General features: G+C 36.2%; 2 protein-coding genes across 2 annotated transcripts; one reads left to right on the top strand and one right to left on the bottom strand.

Moving 5' to 3' along the window:
• The first annotated feature begins 336 nt into the window (after nucleotides 1-336).
• On the top strand, nucleotides 337-7635 carry LOC109241331 (7-dehydrocholesterol reductase). Its single transcript, XM_019408060.1, has 13 exons — nucleotides 337-628; nucleotides 1371-1593; nucleotides 1804-1859; nucleotides 2356-2458; nucleotides 2540-2605; nucleotides 2875-2988; nucleotides 3463-3589; nucleotides 3776-3876; nucleotides 5343-5468; nucleotides 5818-5882; nucleotides 6194-6275; nucleotides 6439-6521; nucleotides 7334-7635. The coding sequence occupies exons 1-13, from the start codon at nucleotides 537-539 to the stop codon at nucleotides 7398-7400; spliced, it is 1305 nt and encodes a 434-aa protein (XP_019263605.1). The 5' UTR covers nucleotides 337-536; the 3' UTR covers nucleotides 7401-7635.
• A 2862-nt stretch (nucleotides 7636-10497) lies between these two features.
• On the bottom strand, nucleotides 10498-17668 carry LOC109241330 (transcription factor LHW-like). The gene is made up of 10 exons (XM_019408059.1): nucleotides 16707-17668; nucleotides 15578-15799; nucleotides 15396-15477; nucleotides 14539-14580; nucleotides 14400-14459; nucleotides 12078-13880; nucleotides 11844-11945; nucleotides 11328-11468; nucleotides 11078-11203; nucleotides 10498-10980 (listed from the first exon to the last, which is right to left on the bottom strand). Exons 1-10 carry the CDS (start codon nucleotides 16799-16801, stop codon nucleotides 10813-10815), a joined length of 2841 nt encoding a protein of 946 aa, XP_019263604.1. The 5' UTR covers nucleotides 16802-17668; the 3' UTR covers nucleotides 10498-10812.
• Between the last annotated feature and the right edge of the window lie 2050 nt (nucleotides 17669-19718).

Here is a 19718-nt window from a genome sequence, read left to right as displayed (position 1 = left end):
TACTTTTACTTAACACCTTTTGACTTTTCACGCCCTTTAAAAAATAGTAAATGAAGTATATAATTTATCATGATATTCATATTAATTGATGCATATTTTATTAAATTTAAAAAAATAATTTGAAATGAGTAATAACTGCTATGGGCAAAACATGAAAAGATTTGTTGTCTTCTCTTCATATGCGTGAAATGCCAAGTAAAAATGAACATTTATTTTTAGTATATATATGCTAAATAAAAGTGGGCGGAGTTAGTACAAACTCACCATAAAGTCTCATTCTGTGTCTTTTAATAATTTAATTTAATTGCAGCACCTACTCACGTGGACCGGTGAATCAATTGATTTTTATTTATATTTTTTCCAAGAGAATCAGAGGGGAAGTGGACAACCACGTCAATAGCTGACACACACTCACCACCAAAACCCCACTATTGTCAGATTCTCATCTTCCCCTCCAGTGTGTGTGTTCAAGCGGAGACTTCTGTGTAGTGAAGTTACAAACCCAGAAATTGTGCAGACCAGAGAGAGGGAGAAGAATGGCGGAGAATCAGTTGGTGCACCCGCCTCTAGTCACTTACCTGTCAATGATCGCTCTTCTCACTTTAGCACCCCCTTTTGTTATTCTCATGTAAGTTCCTCTTACTCCCTACTCCCCCATTCATTACATCTATTTATCGCACCAGATCTTAGAATTGTCTATGTACTATGGAACTGCGAATCAAGATTGGACCTTTTGAATTAACTTCATAAAATTGAATTAATTTCATTTGTCAATGTCCATTTTTAGCTGAATCAGATAACTTAATGTTTCGTGTTTTACTTTTCTGTGATTTGGTTTGGGGACAAAAATAAAGGAAAAGCAAAAACCTTATCAGTAGGGTAAGAGATCTTTTTTAAAGGGTTAAAAGGCAGTTTCTCTGTGCACTAAGGCTTAGGCAATTCAGAAGAAATAACCCAGCATTTTTGCCTCTACCGTGATTTGAAACCCTTGTTGCTATGGTTTTCATCCCACATCATGACCAGTTAGGTCACACCCTCGGCTCGGGTGGTTAAAAAAATCACTAGTTTTTTGTCTATGGTTCAATGCTTTCTTTGCAGAGACCATTGTTAGTTTGCCTACATAGAAGGAAGAGAACAATAATGAAACTTGGAAGTGATAAAGATTCCAGGTATACACAAAAGCTATGCACTTAGGCATGTGAAAGGAGTAAAATTGGTGTGAAAAGGAAGGTTGAGAAATGGATCTAGATGACGTGATGTTTTTGAATGTTTCACCATGGTGATTTATCTTATAATGTTGTATTCTCTTAACGAGGACATGAAATCTATGTGATTGACCTAATTTTGGAAACTCGATGAGTTGCATGCAGGTGGTATACAAATGTTCATGCCGATGGGTCTGTATTGCAAACATTTAATTACCTAAGGGAGAATGGCCTGCAAGGACTCATTGATATCTGGCCAAGACCCAGTGCAGTTGCGGGAAAAATAATAATTTGCTATGCTCTATTCGAGGCCGCACTTCAGCTTTTGTTGCCGGGTAAAACGGTCCAAGGGCCGATATCTCCAACTGGACACAGGCCTGTCTATAAGGTAATTGACGATAATTCTTCTGAACATTTTCTCTGTGATCTGCTTATTTTGTGAATTTATGTATGTCAATTGTGCATCTTGAATTGCAAATGCTTGTGTGGCTATTTACTTCTCTAAAATTTGTTTTCCTGACACGGTGAAGGACATTTCTGCAATTATTTTACAGTTAATACACTTCAAATTTTAAAGTTTTTTCTGTGCTTATTGCAGGCAAATGGCATGGCAGCATATGTAGTGACACTAATTACGTATCTCAGTCTTTGGTGGTAAGAAGTTCCATTCAAATACTGTTGGCATTTTTAGAACTTTAGAATTCTGAAACTTTGACTCTATAGAATGCTGTTTTCGTAAATAATACTTGTTCTCTTCGGAAGTAGCAGCATTGCATGGGAAAGTGTTATGATTTCCCACAGAATAACTTTGGGTATCGGCCTGATTTCTTAGTTTATTTAGTTAAAATATCAATTCTTGAGTATATTACTATATTTGTAAATATGCAACTTCACTATAATTGGGTGTCTGATTAATGTGAAGCTTCTTCTGTCTCTCTCTCCTCCCTTTTTGTGAAGGCTGATCATTATAATTTTGTAAGAAAGCTGTTTATATTCTTGTGTGGTATTCAGAGTTAGTACTTATATGATTACTCATGATTGACTGTCATCTTGACTATTATTTGTGACACTAGTGCTTCTCAAATCATTATATCTAGAAAAATAATCAGCTTCTGGTCCTTATTTGTACTTTTCCCTCCTGTTTTATCAGGTTTGGGATATTCAATCCCACAATTGTGTATGATCATCTGGGGGAGATTCTCTCTACACTAAATTTTGGAAGCTTAATCTTCTGTCTCTTCTTATACATAAAAGTAAGCATACAAAAGAATCCTCAGTAATAATATGCTTTCTTTATGTATACCTTTCTGATACATAATGTTGACATATACAAGGGTCATGTTGCGCCATCTTCCACTGATCACGGTTCGTCAGGGAACATAATAATCGACTTCTATTGGGTAAGCATCTTTCGCAATATAAGATGCATGAAGACTCTTCATGTTTTCTCTTTTAATAAGTCAAACAACCTGGTGTCAAAAGCATGCATGAAGACTACTTTAGTCTGCTTTTTGTTTTCTCAACGAAATATGAAATTGGTGATACTAGATAACCAGTTATATTAGAAAAGCATGTTTCTAATCCTATACTTGCATTGTGCAATATTCTTTTAAGTTTTAAGTGATCTCATATGTCTTAACCTAGGGATTTTCTTCTTTTACTCTTTTAGGGGATGGAGCTATATCCTCGCATTGGCAAACACTTTGACATCAAAGTCTTCACGAACTGCAGATTTGGCATGATTTCTTGGGGAGTTCTCCCTATTACCTACTGTATAAAGCAGGTAAATGCTCTGACAAAGTCCTCAAACGTGAGAATTAAGACTCTATACCTTTCAGTCCCAGGGCTTCAAATTTGGTTATTGTTGCTAGGCCCTCTTGTCAATGTCGATGGCAAGTAATTTGGTCTCCTTTGTCAGGGTATCAAGAAAGAACTAATTTACATGCTTTCTGTTAAATGACTTTGAAATGCAGTAGGTCTTCCAAGATAAATTCCTTTTTTTCCTTTTGTACTAGTACCATTAAGGAGAGAAGGGTGTACTAGCACCATTAAAGGGAGGGGCATTATTTGAAGTAGTTTCTTGTTTATCTATTGGAGTCCCCCAGCGGTCGTAACTTTTATACTTGTTCTTTCATCTGGAGCCCCAAACAGTATTCTGTTATTGTCAATATAAGGACCTGTTTGATTAACATCCAATTCCAATTTTGGAGTAAGAAAGTTCACAGCATTCTTAAACGTATGCTTTTCAATTTGGCAGTATGAAGAATATGGAAGTCTCTCCGATTCCATGCTTGTAAACACCATATTGACATTGGTGTATGTCACGAAATTCTTCTGGTGGGAAGCAGGGTACTGGAACACCATGGATATTGCACATGACCGAGGTTTGTACATGCTTTATATTATTTGTCTTGTTTGTTTGTTTGTCATTTTTAGTGCCTTGCCTTTGCTCTCCTGTGCCACGTTGTCTTCTTATTTCTATGCAAGATATAATGTTTTCTGCTCTTAATTTTGTCTTCTTATTTCTATGCAAGATATAATGTTTTCTGCTCTTAATTTTGTTTTGGCAGCTGGCTTTTACATATGCTGGGGATGCTTAGTATGGCTTCCATGTATATATACTTCTCCCGGAATGTACCTTGTCAAACAACCTGTAAATCTTGGACTTCAGGTACTTTTGACTCCCTGAAAAATCTGCCATATGTTATTTAGAAGCTAATTCATTGTTCACTGGATGTTACTTCTGATTCAGTTGTACCTAAAGTTTTGACTTAGTATCTTTCTATACCAAGATTATCATTTACAAGAACAGTTTCCGGTGAACACTCTGTTTCGCTTTTTCATCCACTGGATACTGGTATAGATCTTAAAGATGGTGGATAGCTTACGACGATGAGGGGAATATTTTCTGCTAACATGCTGACCACAATAGTTGAAATTATTTCAAAATTTATATGTAGGCAATGAACATGCTGAACAAAATAATTAACTTAATTCTTAAGATATATATGTGCAAATGTCGTATGTAATTGAATAAAACATAGAATGAGTTCTTTGATATGAAACAAAAGTGCATCTTCCTTGTCATGTCAGGGACAAAAATATTTGTTTTTCTTTGCTTTCTCCTTTTGCATTCAAAGAATGGATAAAAAAATGATTCTACCTTAGACCCATTTAAATGTAGCAAATAAGACGGAGCTCGAGAATTCATGTGTGTTTGTAATTGAGGTGTATGCATATGCACCAATCCATGTGAGTGAACTTTGGTTAACATAATAGACTTGAAACACAAAGGAGAGTAGCTACTTGTTCAACCTAAAAAGAGCATGAGGTATGTGTCATACATATTCGTAATTAACATAATAAACCATGCAAAATAGATGACTCTTCAAAATTTGCTAGAGATGTTGTCAGAACTCTGAAGTGGGTGGCATAAACAATTTAAGATGGAGGAAGTGAATAATGTTGTTTGCTGTGCTAAAGTATTTCTCATGTTACCTGACAAAAGTAACTAGAATGGCTTCTCAAAATTCTGATTCAGAAAAGAACTGATATAAGATATGATGAGTAACCCACTATTGGTGCAACTCTAATTGGAAAACAGAGACCTGTAACCTTTGGCAAAAGGTCACAGCCTCAGAGGTTCAGCTCTTGCCAAGAGTGGGGTTATTCCACCATATTTTGATGCTTGCAGTTTGTCGTTTCATTTGGAATTATTTATTTAGCTTTTCAATCTGGTATGTGTAACATTGATTTATTCCCTGTCTGCTAAAAAAATGAAGCCCATTCAAGATATGTCTAATGAGGCATAGAAAGATAGGATATTCCTTTTTCTGTCACTGAGGGTTCCACCTTGTGGTGGAGGGATATTTGCAGCGGAACATTTCTTGCATTCTACCAACCTACAGAAAGAAACTACGCATAGTATAATGTGAATTTTCAAGAGAGTATGCATTATATTCTACTAGCATTATAGACATCTGAATAAGCTAAAATATAAGTATACTTTATTCTTCAAGCAGTATGGTTAACAAAAAATATAAACAAAAAGTACAAGTATACTTGCTTCTTTCACCATCCCTTCTTTGTTAGCTCTGTGCTTGTGATGACCCTGAGTCTTTCTTTCTTTTTTTGCAGCTTGCAATTTATATTCTAGTAGCTGGTGTTCTCTGCGTATACATAAACTATGATTGTGACAGACAAAGGCAAGAGTTTCGCAGAACAAATGGCAAATGCCTTGTCTGGGGAAAGGCTCCATCAAAGGTTGGAGGGCAGCATCTGCGATTTACTCCGTGTCCCAACTTATATGAATTTTTTATTTTTATTTTTGTGACATTCCAAAGTGTTTGACCATCTATTCATGATATCATTCTATAAAACTTTCACAATTTTCAAGAACTCAAATCGATTTAACTATTCAAAATTTAAACTTTAATGTGTCATTTTCTTTATCAAACCACTGTTTCTATCATTTTTACTAATATTTACTGCCACTACCACTAATATAATATATATGTCAACCTGACATTTTAAACTCCATGTCCAGTCAAAGTATTTTAGAATTCTCTTACCCCTTTGCAATATTTCTGATTTGGTTTCTGTTTTGCTGTAGATTGTTGCCTCATACACTACTACCACTGGTGAGACTAAAACCAGCCTTCTCCTGACATCTGGATGGTCAGTACCTTTCTTTTAACTTGTTAACTCTGTAGGACCAAATATTATTCTCCTCTCTGCTACCAATTTTCTTTTTTTTTTTTTTCACAAGCTGTAGTCAATTGAACCACCAAATTTCTTGTTATAAAGCTGTATTCAATTGCACTTTCAAGGAGTGGTAAACGAGCTACAAATAGCATGTGGTTCAAAGAACAATTTTACCATTTTTTTCTCATGTGTTCTTTAACTATTCCTGAAAACACCGAGAGTACTGGATTTCTTTTAAGTCTCTTGAGATGCATTGCTGAATATTCACGCCAAACATTTTGCAGGTGGGGCTTAGCTCGGCACTTCCATTATGTTCCAGAAATACTAGCTTCATTTTTCTGGAGTGTACCAGCTCTTTTCAACCATGTAAGTATTCACTTACACAAATATACAGAATTCATTTCTGTACCTATCAAGAAGAAAATTTAAAAATATTTTGCATCCTCGCTTCCAATTTTGCACTGCCCACTTAAGGTGTCGGGAATCTAACCAACCACTTCTCCTTCATAACTTTTCCTCCCCCTTGCAGTTCATTCCTTACTTCTATGTAATCTATCTGACGGTCCTCCTTTTCGATCGAGCCAAAAGGGATGATGACCGATGCAAGTCAAAGTAAGCAACTCAACCTTGGCTTGGGTTCTTTAGTATTCTCGCTCTTTACAAAAGCTTGAATTTATGCGATTCAATACATAAAGAACCTTGTGCGCAAAAAAAGGACATATTTGATTATTTTTAAACTTGAGAACTTAAGCACTCTCTCTTTTGCATATTTGCTACTTGCTTTTCTTGACCTCTTTAGGTATAGAATTGTGCAGCATGCTTCGAATTAGGATAAGCAACGAAAGAGACAGCTCCATTAGCCAGAGATAGCAAAGGGCTTATTAAATTTTCCATGAAACTCCATTTTCATTTTTTAGTAAAGGAAATGACGATAGCTTTTTTTTTTTTTGGGTTCACGGAAATGACGATACTTATAGTCCAATGCTTCTAAGGCAATAATGTGCTACAATCGGGAGATCCAGAGAGTTCTTCTCGGAAGCTATGTTGCTTGGATCCTCCAAAAATTATGCATTTTTTGGAGGATCCGAGCAACATAGGACGGAAGGGGTATCAGGGACACATTTATTTATCCGAGGAGGTTTTGTTGTCAAGCCCCTCATAATGGATGTTAGTTGTAAGATCGGGTTGGTGCGTCGATAAGACGTATAAGCAGCACGCCCTCCAGGTGTGAAGTTAGATCATACTAAAAGTGATGAAAACATTAAGTGCAAGCATTTTGCCCCTAACGTTAATAACTGGAGGCTTCTTATGATCTACCCGTTGAGATGTTTGGACATCTATTACTAATTTGCTCATTATTCTTGTCAATTTGTGTATGAAATCTAGTGAGGGTGAAAGTTTGACAGAGCCTTGCTTCTTTGCAGGTATGGCAAATACTGGAAATTGTATTGTGAAAAGGTGCCTTACCGGGTCATACCCGGAATTTACTAGTGGGTTTTTGGTTTGCCAGGAATGTTATCTTCAACTGATGAACCTCGAAAGGGTGGTTGTCCCAGAGCGTAGATGTTTCCGTCCCTTTATAGTTTATCCAGATGCTCATTCTAGTTCTTTAATTACTGCTGCTAGTATCAGTTGTAGAATCTAAACCATGAGTATTGTTTTCTATGACGTACTTATAGTTGTACAACATCCCTTTTGTTATAGTTGTTTTGACACCATGAAGAAATGTGCATTCAATCACCTAGCCTAAAATCCTACGTGCCTCCCTCTCACCACCAAGGCTTGTGGCGGGATGGATAGAATCCCTCCATTCTTAACTAGAAATCTCGGCTTCGAGTCTTGTGAATAGAAAAAAATTCCTGATAGGGAGCGCTTTCTCCTTTAATAGGCCTCAGAAAATTTCTGATAGGAAGCACTTTCCCCTTTAATGGGTCTCATGCTACCCAAATCCAAATTAGTTGGGGCTTTCAATGCTTTACCGGACAATGGGTATTATATAGAGAGAAAACTACCCTCTATAGCCCCTCAAAATTTTAATAGCCCACGTTTTGTACCACATACAAAAAATGGCCCTTCGGCCCAAACATATTGCATATAGTAGCCGAAAGGAATGAGTATGACAACACAAGTGCCTGTAGCTCAGTGGATAGAGCGTTATTTCCTAAGCTGAAGGTTGCAGGTTCGACCCCTACCTGGCTCGATAGAGCAACCTTTTTTTGCCTTCGGCCCAAACATATTGCATATAGTAGCCAAAAGGAATGAGCATGACAACACAAGTGCCTGTAGCTCAGTGGATAGGGCGTCTATTTCCTAAGCTGAAGGTTGCAGGTTTTTGACCCCTACCTGGCGCGATGGAGCAACCCTTTTTTGCCTTTTTAAATTGTATTTTGTACTTTTGGATCTAATAATATTAGCTAAGAATTGAATGACAGTCTATTTTGTATATTTTTTGTATAGTAACAGTCTATTTTGTATAGTGACAGTCTATTTTGTATATTTTTTGTGTAGTAACAGTCTATTTTGTATATTTTTTGTATAGTAACAGTCTATATTGTATAGTGGTAGTCTATTTTGTATATTTTTTGTATAGTAACAGTCTATTTGTATAGTGACAGACTATTTTATATATTTTTTGTATAGTAACAGTCTATTTTGTATAGTGACAGTCTATTTTGTATAGTCAGAGCTAATTGTATATAAATTGTATAGTGACAGTCTATTNTTAGCACAATGTTGCCTGCATACTTAGCATAATTCCCCATCCTGCTTCAACCTGTCTAGTGATATAACTCCAATCAATCCTGCAAACATGTTCTTATTAGCATGTGACTGTTTCTGTGCTAGTGTTGAATCTGTTTCCCTAAGTTTACATTAAGCTGGCTTTCAAAATTTGTGATTTTGTCAATTGTTTTCCTAATATGTTCAACTTGGTCGTGTTTGTTTAAACCCCTCAATTCCTATCCCTCAACTTTAGTCTTTTCTCTTTCACCTCTTGCTTAAGTTCTCTTCTTAGCCGGCTAAAAGCCAAGGCTATTCTGGTTTCGCCTTTGACCCCTCTCTAGTGTGAACACTGATCGGGGGCCATGTGAGGCCCTTGTGAACTTTGACACACTAGAAGTTGGTCTTTAGTCCCTCCTCTAAATGATCTCTGTGAACTTCCCTTGTGTGAGTACTGCCTTGGGTTCTTGAAGCCCTTGGGAACTCTGACACACTAGGGACTTGGGTTCTGTATGCTCAACTTTGATATATGGGTAAATCACTCAACAACTGATTTCGCACAAGCATACTCGTAGCAACTTGTTGCCATATCCACTGTCAAGATACAAAACAATGAGTCAAAAAGAATGAATGGCGAGCTCGGTAGAAAACATCAAGATACTGACAGTGGTCAAATCGTTGGAAAACAAACTGTAGAGTGCTGAGAGTAAGATCGTCAATCAAGACAGAGTCATTAGTGTACAAAAGCTCTTTGGCATTTAAGCAAACGGAAAATACTTCTTCCGCTTTACCCATCCTTTCCAAAACCGAAGCTTTAAGTGCCAGAGCATAAGGGGAATTGGGGTATTTGGAGAGGAGAGGGGTGCAGTGCTTGAGAGCATTTTTGAACTGGCGAGAATCAATGGCATCCCAAATGGCTCGAACTCTACGCTCTGGTATGCCACCAGCTAACCCAAACTTGGACACCATTTTCCAGCCGTTTGAGAATTGAATGCAATCAGTGATTTTGTAGCCATAGCGTGGCCGCCTCTATCTTTACAGATCTGAGCCTCAGTACTTTTGGGCTAGCCACTAGAATTATTTTTGGGCTATAAAATGTATGTTGCAGTTTTTGGGCTACCGGGTGAAATATGTTTGGGCCGATGGGCTATAAATGAAGTTTGCTCTTATATAGATCAGAACTAAAACGAGCTGAGGTTTGGTGACAAGATCAGAACCCATAACCTTCAAATCGGCTCGAGGTTTGGTGACCTGGTTCCTCCTCTGTTGCTACCCTAGCAAGATTCAAGAAGACAGATCATAATGCTGCCCCGAGAAGAACAAGATCTGGTAGTTGGAAAAGGAAAAGAGTAATGCCGGAGCAGAATACAAAAAATGTACATCACCATGTTATTGCCGTAGAGTGATGAGGAGTGGCAAAGTCAGAATATTAACAAAGGATTCAAAATAGAAAATGTTAGGGTATCACAACTGAGATTGGACATAAAGTAACTTTTGAGCAACCTTTGTCAATACTCCAGAAAATTTTCGTTATGCCAGAATAATTCAACATTTTATATATTGACAAAAAAAGTTTTGTTACACAATATATAACTTCCTGGCAAAAAGAATTCAATCGAATTCCCCTCGTACAATTTAACTTTGCCCCGGTGACAAGAGGAACATTTGATGATGATGATGCAATATATGATGCAAGAGTACGATGTCTACTCTTTCTTTTCTCTTTTTTGTACCCCTTTGCGGTTAACCTGGTTTTTGTAGCAGAGTGAAAATAGTTCAAGGGAAAGGATAGCTAACTACAGTCACTTTGGTAGCAGAATGTGAAAGCCCAAAAAAACCAAAAAATTGCATTAAAGGTACACACATTAGCTAATAAAATCCCCTCATCCCTTCTATCATCTCAAACTTTCCTATACAATAAACCAATAACATGATCCATATCATTCTATCATTTTCTTCTTTCTCTACAAGAAGTATTCTACAGCATCTGATTGCTACATATTACAAGTTTACAACCATTGATGGATTAGAAAAACATGCAACTTTTTAGGGGATTCAGATACACCTCTGGGGAATATATATCGATTAGAACCAGAAGGATCATTTGGTGTAAATGTTAGTCATGGCAAGCATGATTTGCCGCTTGCTCTTAACATTAGCAAGTGAAACAGTAGTAAAATGTTGATCACAGCAAACTACCAGTTGCAGGTATTGACGCTGCTTGGTGGAATGAATTCACCACTGCTGTGTTGTTATCATTAGCATTGGCAGGTGCTGCTTCACCTTTTGCTGTATGTTCCAAGAGGCGAACGAGTGAGATGAATATGTCCATCCTTGTTACATCTCTGTATGCCTGTATTTAAATATCAGATCTCAAGTCATGCTAAATGACAAACAAACAAATTGTGGGAGTACAAAAAGCAGGTTTCGTCCAATTCTTGATTAGTTACCTCTACAGCAAATCGTGCCCATATTTTGTCGTTCCTCGTTTCCATAACCCCCTTCAAGATAGTCAAGCCCAATCCTCTTATAATGTCAGCTATTTCCAAAAACAAGCCCCGTTCCTCACAAAGCATCTGCAGAGAACAGATAATTTATATGATCATATTTTTCGAATAATAATGAGATCGTGTCAGATATGCTAGAATCAGTAAGAAGTGGACCAAAGGATCATTTATTTGGAGATGTACAGATACCAACCTCCACAAGCATTTGACGAGGTTGATTCAGATCCTCAACTACAATCGGGCAGACCATAGATTGTGAGCCGACTTCATATGCCCACGTTGCTCCGCCTTCAAGATTATCCTTTAAAAGCAATCCTCCTTCTTTACTGATAATCTGCCGGTTCACAACACAAGGACAGAGGTGATAACCAATGCTCACATGAAATTCAACCCCCTTTCTGTTTGATTTATTAATACCTTTTAATCTTTAGCATAAACTAGTAAGCCCTTGTAGTTGAAAAAGGTGGGATCCGGACAAAATCGATGAAACGGAAGAAATCCAAGTGAATGGAAAGGAAAACTTGAAACATATATTGAGAGTAATTATGTTAATATATTCTTTCATAGCTTTCTTGAGCTTGGAAACCTTCTTTCTTCATGCTCTCCAGTCTCGACCCATAAATTTTACTACCAAATCACTATAGAGTATATCACAATAAGAAACCCCAGTTTTGTCAGTATCATGAGAATGAGGGTAAATGGTTCAAACCTTTGACTCTCCAGTCTGTTTTAGTTTGTCTGCATGTTTTGTGACACTTTGCAAGAAAAGCATGTGTTTAATTGTGCGTTCCAACAGTGCATCAATGCTACACTGAAATCACATGATCGTCAAGCGAAGGCATTACTAAGAGCAAAATCTTCATTAAACGAAATCGGACAATAGTAAAGTAAAAATACAATAATAGAGTAAAGAGGGTGTCCAAAGGTTGAAAGGGGGTATCACCTTCGCCCCATTAGGCACAATTTCTCGCAGTTCCTTCACACGATCTTGGATCATTTGCCGATCTTTTGGCCTGGGTCTAGGATTCTCTCCTGGTTTAAGCCTTTTGCGACTTGTTTTACTCATTTCATCTGGCTTTTTAGAATAGCCTGTTGAAACACTGCTTGACGGCTTTGTGCCATGGCCACTTTCCACCCATGAACTGGTTTGTGATCCATAAATTGAACAACTTTGAGAATGCATTCCTGTGTTTTCTTTGGAGCACTCATATTTGAATGAATCAGAACTCGTTGCTCCTGATTTTGGAAGTGTCTTGGGAGGCCCATATAGCTCTCCCTGAATTTGACTGGAGAATCCAACTCGGCCATAGAAACATGAAGCATTAGGGGAAGAGGAGCTGCTCAAATTAGTCAACGTCGTCCGACAAGAAAGGTTGTCTTCCAGGCTCTGCTTAGTAGTACGATTGGATACCATAGTCTCTAAGATACGGTCAAAACCAGTCATGGAAAACATACCACTATCTGAGTTTCCTTGGTTGACTGTAGAAGAAGCATCCTGACTTATTTTAGAAGTAGAGCAATTATTAATACAATCCTTTGTGTTTGAGTCTGGTCCTTTGCTTTGCTCATCACTCCAGCTTCCATTTAGTAGTCTGTTTTTAAAATCAGCACCCAAAACATCAAATAAGTCATCCCCTGATTGACTTTGGACACACACATCTTCATATTTGGCATTGTCAAATAAGGGATTCTGCACTCCATGTTCATGTTTTTCACCGTATACATCTTGAATGTACTCACTTGAACTTGGTCGCTCATCCTGTGTCGACATAATGCCGAGTGCTTGAAACAAATCATTTTCTACCATTCTTTTGCTCCCGTCCAACAAAAATTGTGTGCCTTGGCCATCCAAAGAATGGTTGTTGATTACATCGTTAACAACATCATATGAAGAAGATGCCTTCAATTCAGAAGAACCAATCTGACGCCCATTTCCAGTAGACTCTGTGCAAGAGATGATTTTGTGTGGTGGTCTGATGGCATCTAAGAAAATATTGGGACTCGGCATTGATTTCTGATACTTGTTCACTTCTTTGTACAATTCAGTTACTCCAGTGGATGGAAGAACAATATTTTCATGAAAGTTGGATGTAAGAACATCACCGATTCTTGGCTGAGATGCTCTAAAGCCATTTGGCAGAGTTAAATTGTTTTTCGCAAGATTATTTTCACCAGAGATCTGTTGTTCAGTCAATCTTATGCTGCCACTATCTAGAGTTAATGAGCCAACAGAAGATTCCTGACAAAATCGTGGCTTTGGAATGTGCAAAGAAGCCTGTTGCTTCGTCCATACATCAGGGTTTGGTGGAATTACCTCAGCTTTGATCACATTATTTGTTAGCTGGCTGTTTGTAGACATGTATGATGTCACTTCTGGGGAAATTTTCTTGTGAAAGTGGTCATCATGATATTCGGCAAAACGTCCAGTGATATTAGAGGCTTGAAATGTTGAATCACTAGACTGCATACATTCCTGAATTTGTCCAGCCAAAGAAGTTTGACCGATGAACCTCTCTGCCTGAATTGAGTTAGCACTATAGTTGCAGCTAGCTATTATTGAAGAAGAGTTCATTACTTTGGCTCTCCCACAAGATTCCATTGAGACAGAACTCCCAGGATAAACTGGTCTGGCTGTACTTGGGGCAGGTTCTTTCGCTGCATTTTCATCAGATAAAACACCAGGAACACACCCTAATTGACTTATTAGCGTTCTCACATCCTCCACAAATCCCATATTCTCCAGTATCTGAGGCAACAAAAATCACCATTTTTCACTTCTTGTAATATTATAACCCGTTAAGCATGGTTGAAAAATACAGACAAAGAAATTATCAACCCTGGACACATCTGGCCTAGCACTAATACTAAAACATTAGAAGAACATTTGACATTGACAGAATCACTTTATGCTAACTGCATTATATTCACACTAATATGCAACATAAAATGTTTACCAACTTACCATAGCTGGCCCCCTCTCCCCTATCTTTAAGGAATACAAGACCTTTTTGTTTGAAGTTTGAACTTGGAATTGATTACGTTCAGTTTCAATAGCCTAATGATTTATTTATTTAAAATACGTAACCAGAGCGTAAGCGGCTTGAAAGCTACCGAGTAACACAAATTTTTTCATTTCACAGTGCTTGGGGAATGCAAGTTTGATCAAGGATTGGAGAGAAAAGGTGGAAGAAAGGGCTGTAACAGTGGGTGAAAAGTTGAGATTTATTTTGATTGAAGATTTTAAAAGGGCAAGAGAAATACTTACATGCAAGTACGAACCAAATTGAACAACGCCGTGAGGAAGAACAGGAATAACTGAAATTGTCTGCATAACGATGATATACAAAGAATTTAATCAAGTTACACAAAATAAAGATATATCAACAAAATCAAGATTATTATACCTGGATGCCAGATGAAAATTGCCGAGAAAGCTCCTTCAGAACCTAACAAAACCACCAGATATGGAAGCAATATTAAGCATCATTGGATCAATCCAGTAGTATACTACAAGAAACCAATATCATTACATCTTAGCATCACCAAATTGAAAATATTTAGCATCATTAAATCTATGTTTATCCTAACCTTAGCAGGATTCTCAGCTCCTAAATTCAATTGAATAACAAAACTAACTTTGACCACACAAGCAGAATTTTACAAGGGCCGCTGCATCTTTAATGAATGCAGGTTGTGCTTCATTGGATGACGCGGATCTTCACTAGGCACTTCCCTCATTCCTAGCAGTCAATGGTGAGCCTCCTTCATGTTTGGGTCTATCTTTTGATGTTTCAGACTATGGTATTTCCTTTTTAGGTATAGCTGGAGCCTTGTCACCGGCATTTCATTCCTTTTCTTTCCATGATTGTCATAGAGGCTCCATAGATATATGTAGGTTTAGATTATGTTTTTGTCACTTAATATTAAGGTCTCATGGCATGTACAATCACTACTTTATTTTTGTAATGTTTTCAAACTAATGGAAGGCAAATGTTTTAAAGAATGGATCTACATATTAAATCATGCATGGGTTATGGATGGGAAGTTAAGGGAATGTTGGCTTGCTCAACCAAGTCAAGGTGTTGAGTGCCGTGTCCCGTTCTCCAAGGTTGGAGCGTGACAAACTGTTCATATTTTCAATGCAATAAAGAAAGTAGAAATGCATATATTTAGTGTATACATGCTACAGATTACGGTGGAATGGCATCTTAAAAGGAAAACAATTGACCATCAGCATGTGAAGAATTATCAAAATACATACCTCTGGTGGATGAGCATCTTTACTTAGACCTTTTGAAAGAATCCATTGATGGTTTCCAGTGACCGCAGCCCGGCCAATTAGTCTGAGATGCAAAATTAAGGATATAACATATGAAGTAACTCTTCCCAACTCTCATTTTATGATAGAAAACATCAATAAGCTGCATTTAGTAAAGGTCATACCCTTCTCCTACTAGATTGAACTGTTTGTCCATCATCATTCTTTTTACGAGCAAATGCAAGCTCTCACCTGCTTGATTCAGAAGCTGAGAATTTTGAACCTCACCCGAATCCCAGCAAGCACTCCAGTCTTGGAAAGCTAGTTTTGGATTCTCAACTTCACAAGTTCCATGTAAACCAGAGAATGTTGAAGTTTCACAATAAGATTCTTCCCAAATTAAAAGCCTGGCAAACCAAAAAGATATATCGTTTCATTTGCAGCATTTGAAAAATTTTAATCAAGAATAGAAAAAACATCAGGTAAGGCATTCAAAGAAAGTGACAACTCTCTGCATTCCTATTTTGCTAGATTGCTGGAAAAAGTGCAAGAAACTAAAGAACAAGAGACAAGAAGTTTGATAATAAGAACATACAGAATCAAACAAAAATGGCAAAAACAGTAATAAGTATGTTTGTGCACAGCAGATCATAACAGTTGAAAGGGCTTTGTAAGAGTACAACAAATCTACTTTTTTCAACTTTCATTAAGATTCTTGAAGACAAAACACACTGGACCAGCAACAACATTCCAAAAACGGAAAACGGAAGCCACCAATCAAAAAAGTACAGCAATATCCCATAAATCAATTACACGTCAAATCATACTGTAATCAACAACAGAATACACAACTTCAACTCAATTACCACAGATTCAAGAAAGCTTTGTCTTCGGTCAAACAAGGCAGACTGTGAAGAAAGGAACTGAACACAATAAAATTAGTGAAACTCAGTTTACAATTTTGCAGCAATGAAAGGACAGTCAGACTTTTAACTTTTTCAGTAGTTACTTTCATTTGGCCTCCATTTTATCAGCCAAGAAAAGAGAATAATCAGCATCAAAAGCCAGAAAAGAAAGCAGAACAAGAGTAAGCAAAAAGCAAAACAATGCACAAGAAGCAAAATAAAAGAATACCCAAATTAGAAATGTGTAATCACATTTTTCTCCATGTTGTTAAAAACAAGAAAGCACTTAACTTTGTACTAAAACCAGAAACCAAACTGCCAAAGGTTACATCTTTATACTCCCACTTTAATCTTGCTTGAAAAATATAGCTACACCCACATGGAAGATATTAAATAAAACATAACTCACTTGGTGTTTTGGCAACCGATCTTCCAGAAAACAGCATAAGACCACTGGTTTACTCCACAAAGAGTTTTCAACACCTCTTTCAGCAAATACCCCATACCAACTTCTGTTTTGTTCTGTGTCAGTGTGTGTGTGTGTGTGTATAACCCCAGAAGGCACCAAAATAATATATTACATATTACTACATGGATTTCTCAAGAGAGAAAAGACATTTTTTTCTTTGCAGTAAAGAGTCTAACTTCCCCTGCAAGAACCACGCCCTGCCTGTTTAGTTCTCAATCCACCACTTCTCTTCCTTTGTGGATCCAAATTCACTACTATCATACTCCTGCAACCCATTCTAAGAGTGGAGAGAAAAGTGAAAGAGAGGAAAGGAGATAGAGAAGGCCCTTTACAGGGAACTACACAATACCACAAGCTTTAAGCTCACAGTTAACAACAACAACAATTTTCTCCATTTTCAGAAAACCCCCCAAAAAGAATTGAACCAAAAACAAATACTGTGTGTATATAGATGTAAAGATCAGAACTTTTCGGACAGTTCTTGAATCTAGAGTGGGAAAAAGAATCTCTCGTGTATGTACTAAAGTTATGTCACCAATCTGTATGTGTGTGTGTGTGTGTTCCTGGGAAAAAAGAAAGGCTTTCTGTGAAGGTTATGGTTTGAGTAGTAGTTGAAGCAGTGCTGTTTGTGTTTCAGTGTTTTTTTTTCTCAGTGCTGACTCTGCTAACTTCTGCTTAGAAGAAAATGGTGGGGAGTGTGCAGCAAAAAATTGGCAACATACAATGGGGAGAGAGTATAGTAATAGTAGTTGACAGAAACAGGCTTGGAATTAGTAGAGAACTACGATTTTACCACTGTGGGGGTTAATTTCTTGTCAGCTTTTGCTAGTCCTTTTCAAAATCAGGGGCTCAGGGCTTTTGTGTTTTGTGCCTTGGGACTTGCATGGAATCTGGGAATTGCTTCTTCTTAGGAAAACAGATTAACATTCTCTTTTGTTCCCGAAAACAATTTTAATTAATTCAAATATATCAATCTGTATATAATATAGCAAAGATGATACATAAAGTATTTAGCTATTTATTAAATATGTGTATATTACATACTATTGTGGCCCATATTATTTGTGTTTTAAAGCAAAACTAAAAACAATTTAAAAGCAAAAACATATACACTATCAATGTCTATAGCAGAACTATTTAAAGAAGATTTTTATTAAAACAGTTTATATAAGTAATAGTGAATAGATTTACGCAACTCATTATTATGCCAAGAATAACGCAAAATATTTAGTTTAACGCAATGAAAACATTTTTATGGACTTTACAAATTTTGATAATCGTTCAAATAATATCGATTTTTTGTGAAGTCATTTGTCTTATTTTAGTAATTGACTAAAAATAACCATACTATAAAAATAATATCGGATGGACCGATTGGCTTAAATGGCTGCTACGTGGCCCCTCTATTAGCATGGGAAATATTTGTTCATAATACGGTAGATTGATCAATTAGTATAACGGTGTAATTATAAATAGTTTTCAATAATAAAAGAGTACTTTTATCGTTTTGGTTTTTAAGTTAATATAATGTCTTTTGAAACTTAAAAGATTTTAAAATTATATATTCTTACAAACTTTCTTTCTTTACATCATACACCTTTTACTAATCAACTTGTATTATTGAACGCATTAAAAAGTTTATATTTGGCCATGAAACTTAAATTTCTATACGAGAAAATGCAAAAAGATACATTTGTTCAGATAATCAACACGAGAGTAACAAAAGATTAGACCTTGTGATATAGATTCGAATTATAATTGATTGTCTATTTAGTCACCAAGGAGGATTTTTTCTTGATAATATTAAGTATTCATTTGGATAAATTAATATGACTTAAATTTATATACTAATAGTGTAATAATATATACACAATTAGATCATTATACATTAAATAAAAGTCAATTTTATAACTAATATTAGTAAATTAATAAAAATAACTAATTTATTGTCGTAAGTTAAATCATACTAATAAACAATAACAAGTAGTAATATATTTTGAATCAGTATTTTAAAATGCATTTTTGAAACTCGTTTGGGGCTCGCCCTTGGATGAGGTACTTGCAAAATGCCCTGGGGCTCATGTGCGAGGCTTCGTTATGTGAAGTTTATGCCCCAAGCGCCCGACTGTGCGCCCTAAACACGCCTAAAGCCCAACGCTTGGAGCTCGTCTAACTGTTTTAACGCAAATCACGTGTCGAATTTTCTAATTAGTATTGTTGACCCTTAAAATTCTTTAAACAAATTAATGATAAAAATTCTATTCATCGATAGAAATACAAAGATTGAGTGTAACTCAAATAATGTGCCCTATTGCGAATTTATATTTTCATTTGTTATTGTTCATATGTCTCTCGTAATTGTAGGCTTTTATTAATTTGATATTTTAAACTAATTATATTTATTCATGAAGGAGTAATATTTAATTATACTACTGATAAGATTAATTGAATATTTACTTTTAAGAAGGTAAAATGCAGAGTTTAATAATAATTTTTTAAGAAATTATAATTTTTTTTATTTGTTTGAAAGTTAAGACTGCGTGATGTGTATGTATTATTTACACTTAACAAACATCTACATATTTTGTTTTCTATGAGTTTCTTTAATTTTAAACTTTTAATTTATATTTGTATTTTTTTGTGTTATAATTTTACTTTATTAATTTATAATTTTTTTTTAAATAATCCATGGGCTTACGTCCCTGTCTTGAGGTTTACACGTCGCTCCATATTACTCCCTCCGGTTCACAATAAGTGTCCAATTTGCTTTTAGCACGCCCATTAAGAAAATACTAAATTCCATACAAAAATACCTACTATGACTAAACTATCCCTAATTAAATATTTAATATGAGAAGTAAGAAATTTTTTTAGGGATATGCACATAGGGGTTATTTTGTAAAAATAAATTGAATTCTTTCTTGATTACATAACTGAATACTTATTTTGAAC

This window comes from Nicotiana attenuata, unplaced genomic scaffold (genome assembly GCF_001879085.1).
Source record: "Nicotiana attenuata strain UT unplaced genomic scaffold, NIATTr2, whole genome shotgun sequence".
Lineage (NCBI taxonomy): Eukaryota > Viridiplantae > Streptophyta > Magnoliopsida > Solanales > Solanaceae > Nicotiana > Nicotiana attenuata.
The sequence above is the reverse complement of the archived record's forward strand: the minus strand, read 5'-3'. Positions and strand labels throughout refer to the sequence as shown.